This window comes from Anolis carolinensis, chromosome 2, assembly GCF_035594765.1.
Source record: "Anolis carolinensis isolate JA03-04 chromosome 2, rAnoCar3.1.pri, whole genome shotgun sequence".
Classification (NCBI taxonomy): Eukaryota; Metazoa; Chordata; class Lepidosauria; order Squamata; family Dactyloidae; genus Anolis; species Anolis carolinensis.
This window is the reverse complement of record NC_085842.1, coordinates 150,809,249-150,817,030: the sequence shown is the minus strand read 5'-3', so window position 1 is coordinate 150,817,030 and position 7,782 is coordinate 150,809,249. Positions and strand designations below refer to the sequence as shown.

At 41.9% G+C, this 7,782-nt stretch overlaps 1 protein-coding gene across 2 annotated transcripts; it reads left to right on the top strand.

Moving 5' to 3' along the window:
* The first annotated feature begins 399 nt into the window (after window positions 1-399).
* On the top strand, window positions 400-7,220 carry gpr142 (G protein-coupled receptor 142). 2 transcript variants are annotated; one of them, XM_062970838.1, is made up of 3 exons: window positions 400-1,305; window positions 3,572-3,718; window positions 5,114-7,220. In XM_062970838.1, exons 2-3 carry the CDS (start codon window positions 3,592-3,594, stop codon window positions 5,974-5,976), a joined length of 990 nt encoding a protein of 329 aa, XP_062826908.1. In that variant the 5' UTR covers window positions 400-1,305; window positions 3,572-3,591; the 3' UTR covers window positions 5,977-7,220. The 2 variants fall into 2 exon arrangements, with proteins under 2 accessions (XP_062826908.1, XP_016846736.2); XM_016991247.2 differs by lacking the exon at window positions 400-1,305 and having other exon boundaries at window positions 2,764-3,718.
* Window positions 7,221-7,782: the final 562 nt, after the last annotated feature.

The following is a 7,782-nucleotide window of genomic DNA, read 5'->3' as shown; positions in this document are numbered from 1 at the left end:
AAGTAGATTGGAGCCTGGCACGCTTGCTATTTCCAAAGAGCCAGATTCGGGACATGAAACCGGGTTTCAATGCAATGAAAATAAATTGATTTAATCTGGTCAGATAAAATGTCAGTACAGAGTCACCATTCAAAAAGAACCAACATAAGTCGAACAGAGGAGTACAGAATATTTTATCCACTTTGACAGACATTCAAAATACCCATGCCCTCTCCGGTCCAATTTCAATCTGGGCTCCTGGTGTCTGGGGAATCCACCTGATTTCACTGTCTGGAGGAAATACAGCCGGCCAGACTTTTCTGCAGTTGAGATGGAATGGCATTGTGAAATTGGGAGTTGGAGAAAAGGAAAAATAACATAAATTCATATTTAATTCATCTCTGTTTGTTTGTGTTGAATCAGGAGTGGGGTCAATTTTCCAATAATAGTAATAGTTGCAAAGGTTTTCTCCTTAACAAAGATGATGTTGCCACAGGACAAATAGTCATGATCCATCCCAGAATAGAGACTGAGAATGTCACTTTTGGGAAGAAACTACATCTTCCACCATCACCACCACTCTCCAGCTGGCAACGTTACTAGATATACTGATTAGGGAATTCTAGGTGTCACAGTCCAAACTTTCCCAGGCTCTGTCACCATTCGCTGATTGTTCAAATGGAAATAAGTGAACCCAACTTTGTTGGTTAGTGGCTCCAACAGCCACAAATGGTAGTCAAAATATTGAAACTAACAGATTGTTTGTCCATACTTAAACAAAATCAGAAATACTGGCTACTTTTTATGCATAGCACGGAAAGGATTTTCCTTCAGAAATTTTGCAACTAGTACAATAACAGCCCTTGGCCCCTTCATGCACTAGAGAAGGGAACACGTACATTTGCCCCTTCTTTGTAGGTCAGTTTCCCGATTAAATAACATTTTGCCTTTCTTCAATGTGGGTCATGCAAATAGAAGTGTGGGTTTATGAGTGACAAGGGTCCCCCTGTGGCCTGTTTCTCCATCTGTGCTGAGCCAGCCCACTTAAGCTCTTTGCCTTGTCTTGCATATCTCAATATCCATATTGCAATACCTGCCGCCCCTCCTCTCTCATTCCAGGTCTCTGCTCAGCAGCTCAGACAGCCCGCTTCACATTACTCCCTCCTCTTTTCCATTCTCTCTCACCTGCAGCTGTCAAGACCAGCTTTGCAGAGTTGGTGCACAGAGAAGGAAGACAATGCACTCCTTTACAAACTGATCCAGGAGAATCAATAAAGATCGCATCAAGGAATACAGGACAGGTTTTTCTGTGACAGAGTCATCAAGGTAAGAATCCACCAAGACCCACCTGCTGGGAAACTGGGAAGAATCTGTCTGATGATGTGAACAGGGCACCCAGAACTGTTCAAGGCTGGCAGGCTGGGCAATCTGAATTTTGCATTCTTACATGTACCATCTGCCCTCCATATACATAGATTGAACCATACATGGCATGAAAATATTCCTTTTTTTTCCTTCTAAAACCCAAATCTTGATTTTGCCATTTTATATAAGGGGTGCCATTGAACTTTGACATTGTACACACACTGGGACTTCAGTATCTTTTATAATAGCAATGAGGAACTGCAGTACCCATTTGCCATTTGTAATTATCTCAAAACATAGAGCTGGAAAGTGCCTGAGAAGTTATTTAGTCAAACACCCTGTCAGTATCTGAAATCTGCTTGTAAAGTAGGCCCTTAGTTGTCTGCTAGGGTTTGATTTCAAGATCCACATGGATACTAAAATCTGTGGATGCTCAAATCTGATTATGTACAATGGTGTAGTAAAATGGAGTTCCTTTTGTAAAATGGCAAATTTGAGGCTTGTTTTTTTGAATTAAAAAATAATTTCAAGTAGTGGTTGGTTAAATCCATGGATACAGGGTCTGTGGATATGGAGCTCTGATTGCTGTATATAACATTACTAATACGTAAATGGCACCTCAGTATGACAGAAGGAGACATAGTATAAGTATAGACATAATATCTTTTCATTATTTTATTTGTATCCATTCTGTGTTTAATGTATCAAGAGAACAACTTGTAAGCCACTGTATGTTCCCAATAGGTTCCACGGTATCTATGAAAGACTTTATGGTTCATTGAGTACATTCGTGAATTGTTTGAACTAAATAACAAAAGTAAGTAGTATGTATTAATAGTAGTTAATTTTACTAAGCCAGAAAACACTTTGTACAATTGTATTAATGTTGCCAAATACTTGCAGACCCTGCATCCAGACAAAGACTATAGGTAGTCGAAACCAGGTGTGGATGAGGGGTCTACTCTTCTTTTATGAAGAAACAAGAAAATAAATAAGAAAGTTTATTCCATTGTGAATGTAACTACCATTCATCATACTGTGAATGCAACAGTTTGATTGTCATTTGTAACCATTTATCTGAAATTTAAATTCATTTATTGTATATAATACAATGTTTAATGATATTTAATACATTGTTATTATTCCATTAGTGGACACTTGTTAGAAGGAGACATAGACCACCAAATTAGATTTTACCTAATCTCTCAACCACATGTGCCATCTAGGTGGTTCCTTTCTCACGGGCCTGGTGAAAGGTGTATCTACACTGTAGAATAACTTCAGTTTGACACCATTTTTACTGCCATGGCTCAATGCTATTGAACCCTGGAAGATGTATTTATACAAGGTCTTTGGCCTTCTCTGTCAAAGAGAGCTGGTGCCTCACAAAATTACAAATCCCGGGATTCTGTAGCATTGAGCCAGGACAGTTAAAGTAGTGTCAAACCATATCACAGTGTAATGCACCCTAAAATGCCAACTGGTATTTATTCTGTGTTCACCTGTTAGTACTTGTGCCTTGACCTGGAACTTTTGCAGTGGTACGGTAATTGTTGGCTTCTTCCATACCAACAGGATAGTGAATCCAAAATTTAAAGAGGCTAAATAGATCCATTAAAATGGAGGGTAAAGTTGGGGCGAAACCTCAGGATGCCTTTGTCACTTAATTAATATGGAGACCACCAGACTCCACTAGCTTGTTGTCCCATTGATTCACTGATGATGTCCACTAATGGTGGCCGCCGTAGATGGTGTGTGGAGAAATGTCTCTGTTCTTTTCTGAGAATGGGCAAAATATGCTGACAGATCATTCTTCTAGAACAAAACTGACTGTGTATTGTGATGGAAATGCGAACAGGCATTAGTAAGGACTCATAGGGGCAGCAGGAAATAGAAATCTGCCTCTTCATCAGCAATTTCATCTTGGGAAACACAGTCTTCTGGCAAAAAAATGGCACTCTGTTTTGTATAAACATTGCGTTTACACCATTGGTGAGAGTGAACAGGAGCAGTCTAGGGAGAGTGGAGTGGCACAGGGTGGAGGAGAGGGGGAAGCTAAAAAGTAATTAACCATTGCCTGAAGCTGCTACAGAAATTGCCATATTGATCCTCCTCTTGTTCAGTGAAGGGGGAAATTTAATGCAAGGGGTCCAGTGTTAATGGTATTATAGGAAGTAATTATATTGAATTCCTGTTTCTCTTTTTCCTTTGCAACCTGCCCCCATAGCTGGAAGGTACTGGGAGAAGATGAATGTGAGTGACCCAGACTGGGAAAACAATGCCAAAGACTCAGATGGGGAGGAAGGGTCAATTTGCATCGTTGACATGGCTGCACCCATCTATTACTGTATCCTGTTTGCTGTTGGTCTGCCAGGTAAGGAAATGCGGGGAAGTAAGCACTGTCTCCCTTGTTGTGTCAGAGAGATGCTTTGAGTGGGACACAGAGCAGGGAGGGAGAGGAAAACCTCATGACAGAGTCATATTTATAGAATCATAGAGTTGGAAGAGACCACAGGGGCCGTTCAGTCCAACCCCTGCCAGGCAGGAACATCCATTCAAAGCAGAAGACCATCCAGCAGCTGTTTATTTTATTTTACTTAGAGATAGAAATTGAGTTGCCTTCCAGATGTTATTGCACTGCAACTCCTGCTCAATGCAGGATGTGAAAGGCAATATACAGCTACATTATCCCTGATAGATGACAATGTAGTCTCTCCTTAAATCAAAGAAGGTCCAGGGACCAATGTCATACCCCATCCTGAGACTCATGGGAGCTGCACCTTCAATCCCATATGCAGTATGGAGGCAGATGGTTTTTTTTTAATGCTTCTGCTTTAAAATAAGACTATGGATACCAAAATCCAGGGGCTTTTTACACAACACAAATATAGCACTATAATAAACTGCCATAGTTCCATCCTATGGAACCCAAGAACCAAAAGGTTAGATACATTGCCCTGATTTGAAGAGAAAGTGCCTATTATATTATGGTTTGCACAGGAGGATCTTGCAATCAAATCGTAGATCTTACCCAGGGTTCATTATACCAAGAAGGATTGTGACTGGCATACTAGAGCATTAATTATAGTGCTGGGCACTAGAGGGAGCCATGAACTCATGTAGACATGAAGAACCCACATGTGCCTCTGGCTGGACAGTTTGGCAGGTGCAACTCTATGAGCCTATGAGGAAGGGCAGGCGTGGAGCTAGGCAAATGGCTCTGAGAAAAAGTGCAAAAGAGGAGCAAATCGGCTTCAGGGAGGAGAGCTGGAGTGGGTGGTACATACTCTGGCAACAGCCAAGAGTGTAGGGGTCTTGATCATAAATGGGATTATATTTATTATTTATTGGATTGATTTAATTTGGGTTCATCCCTCATTACTCTCAGAAAACTGGACTCAAGGTGACTGGAAAGATACAAAGTAAACAGTACAAAACAGGTAGGTTAAGACAACCTCAATGTTAAATCTATTTTCAAATCATTGGAAATAAAAGCAGCAGAAACTTAAATTAAAAGTCCCTTTTTTGCAACCCAACAGTAGCGCCAAAGGTCTGAATAAAATAATGTTTGATAGTGGGGGAGCAAGTAGGGCTCAAACCTGCTGCCCTGGAAAGCAAGTTCCACAGTCTGGGAGCCACCTGGAACTAAACCCAACTTTGCAAATAGAGAATATTAATTGTGCCTTACTTACAGTTTTCCTTGCCTTGGATGCAAATCACACTTTTGCGTATTCTTTATCACTATGTGCTCTTCTCTTCCTTGCTCCAGTTAACATTTTGACTGCCATCGCACTCTCACGTCTTGCTGCCCGCACCCACAAATCCTCCTACTGGTACCTCCTGGCCCTCACGGCATCCGATATCCTGACGCAAGTCTTTGTCGTCTTTGCGGGTTTCATCATCCAAGCGGCCGTCTTGGGCCGTGAGGTTCCCAGTACCTTCACCCATGCTGCCAATGTGCTGCAATTCACAGCCAACCATGCCTCCATCTGGGTGACTGTATTGCTGACCGTGGACCGTTACGTGGCCCTCTGCCACCCTCTGCAGTACAGGGCTGTCTCCTACCCAGAGCGCACTCGGAAGATCATTGCTGTCACATTTGCAGTGTCTTTGGCTACTGGAATCCCCTTCTATTGGTGGCTAGATGTCTGGCATGATGTCTACCCACCCACCACCATGAACAAGGTCCTGAAGTGGCTCCACTGCTTCATCATCTACTTCATTCCTTGTAGTGTCTTCCTAGTGACCAATTCAGTGATCATTTGCAAGCTCAAGCACTCAGGGAGGCCCAATCGGCGTCTCAGCAAAACCACAGCAATTCTTTTGGCCATCACCACTGTCTTCATTGTCCTCTGGGCTCCAAGAACATTTGTCATTATCTACCACCTCTACATGACCTCAGTCAATCAAGACTGGAGAGTACATCTGGCCCTAGATGTTGCCAATATGGTGGCCATGCTCAACACCTCCCTCAACTTCTTTCTGTATTGTTTTGTCAGCAAGACCTTCAGGCGCACTGTTCGAGAGGTACTGCTATCCTACAGGCTACAATGCACCCAACTACCGAGGAAGAATAGTTTCTTGGATCCATCCTTGAAGCCATTGGGGCTATTGGGTAGAACTTCAGTCTAGGGAGACATAACAACCTTGTGCAACTGGATTCAATTTTATGAGAAGATCCCACTGGCCAGTAAATCATTGACTTTCTGGAAAAGACTAGCTTGGCATCATAGTCAGCTACATGATGCAGCAACACTGGAAAATTTCCTGGTTTTGTCTGTGTGTATTCATGGCTATCTATTTGTGTATATTTGTGTATGTGTGTATCTGTATGCATGTACTTGGCAGAGCTTGGGAAAGTTAGTTTTTTACTACAGCTCCCAGAATCTCCTGAAAAATCAAGTTGTAGGATTCAGAAAACTCAGTTACATACCCTGCTCTATTTTCAGTCTCTTTTGTGTAGGAAGTGTATGAGAGAGAGAAAAATAAACTTGGCGGGGTATAGGTTACATTTGCAAAGTGGAAGTAGTCCACAAAGTGCTTGTATCTGCAATGGAGGTGAGAAATCTGGAATATCCTACAAAGTGGGACAGAGAATGCTACTGCTTGCCACCATCCTCCCATAACCAGAGTTAAAAGGAGGAAGTAACAAAGGTAACATTCTCTCCGCCAATGTGCCAGGAGTCTACAAATGACTGCCTCTCCACTGAATCAGTAATCTCATATGGGCCCCACCCCAGGTTACCTCTAGCCAAACTGCCAGTTTCACCTACCTCAAAGGGCTGGTGTAGATGGCATGAAGTGCATTAAGTAAGATCCATGTTGTCCAGAGCTCTTTGGAAGACAGAAGATAAATAATAGATAACATATAAATTAAATAAGAATGTGTCTTCATCCTGGAAGACACCCAAATGATCAGCCTTCTGTCTCTGTTGAGGAGAAGGAGGAGTGATTCATCCCCCTCTTGCTCTGAATCTTGAAAATATCATGGCTGACATGGTTGAGTTGAGCTGTCTTTCAGAGGCTCTGTCAGACTCAGCCTGCTCCCTCCACCAAGAGCATCCAAGCCCTAACAAGGGGAGGTGCTGGTGTTCTTTGCACTGATCACACATGGCATTCTTTTGTATGTGATACAAAAGCAAAACTTCACAAATAAACTATGAGTTTGTGATCAAATATCTTTGAGTGTATGTTTCTGAAACAAACAGGGTTGTTTGTTGGGATGGGATGGGGGACTGTAGAGATGAAATTGAATGTCCCACGGCTGTATTCCTAATGAACAGAAGCATGGTTTCTGAAAGTGAAGGTACAAGGAAATCCTGAAGAAGTGAAATACTCAGAAAAAAGGCAAGAAGAGCTGGTTCCCATGTTGGTAGTGCAATGAATCGTCATCGTCATCATCATCATTTATATTCTGCCACAATCTCCCCAAAGGGACTGGGGTGGCTTATAAAAGCACCACAAGGTGCAGCATACAATATAAAATGGTACATGAATATAAAACAATATCATATAAAAATTATAACAACGACAATCAACACATATAACATAAAATCAATATAGCACAATTTAAAAACAGAATATCTAAGAATAAAACTAGCTGCCATCAATTCACAAAGTGTCAGAGTGTCAACCTCAAAAGCCTGTTTAATAATAATAATAATAATAATAAATCTTTATTTATATCATAGAATAGTAGAGTTGGAAGAGACCTCATGGGCCATCCAGTCCAACCCCCTGCTAAGAAGCAGGAAATTGCATTCAAAGCACCCCCGACAGATGGCCATCCAGCCTCTGTTTAAAAGCCTCCAAAGAAGGAGCCTCCACCACAGTCTGGGGGAGAGAGTTCCACTGCTGAATAGCTCTCACAGTGAGGAAGTTCTTCCTAATGTTCAAGTGGAATCTCCTTTCCTGTAGTTTGAAGCCATTGTTCCGTGT

What these genes read in the sequence shown, in the direction of transcription:
- gpr142 (XM_062970838.1), top strand. Translation starts at nt 3,592, where the DNA reads ATGAATGTGAGTGACCCAGACTGGGAAAACAATGCCAAAGACTCAGAT. An exon ending in GTTTGCTGTTGGTCTGCCAG is followed by an intron (nt 3,719 to 5,113) that starts GTAAGGAAATGC and finishes TCCTTGCTCCAG; the next exon opens with TTAACATTTTGACTGCCATC.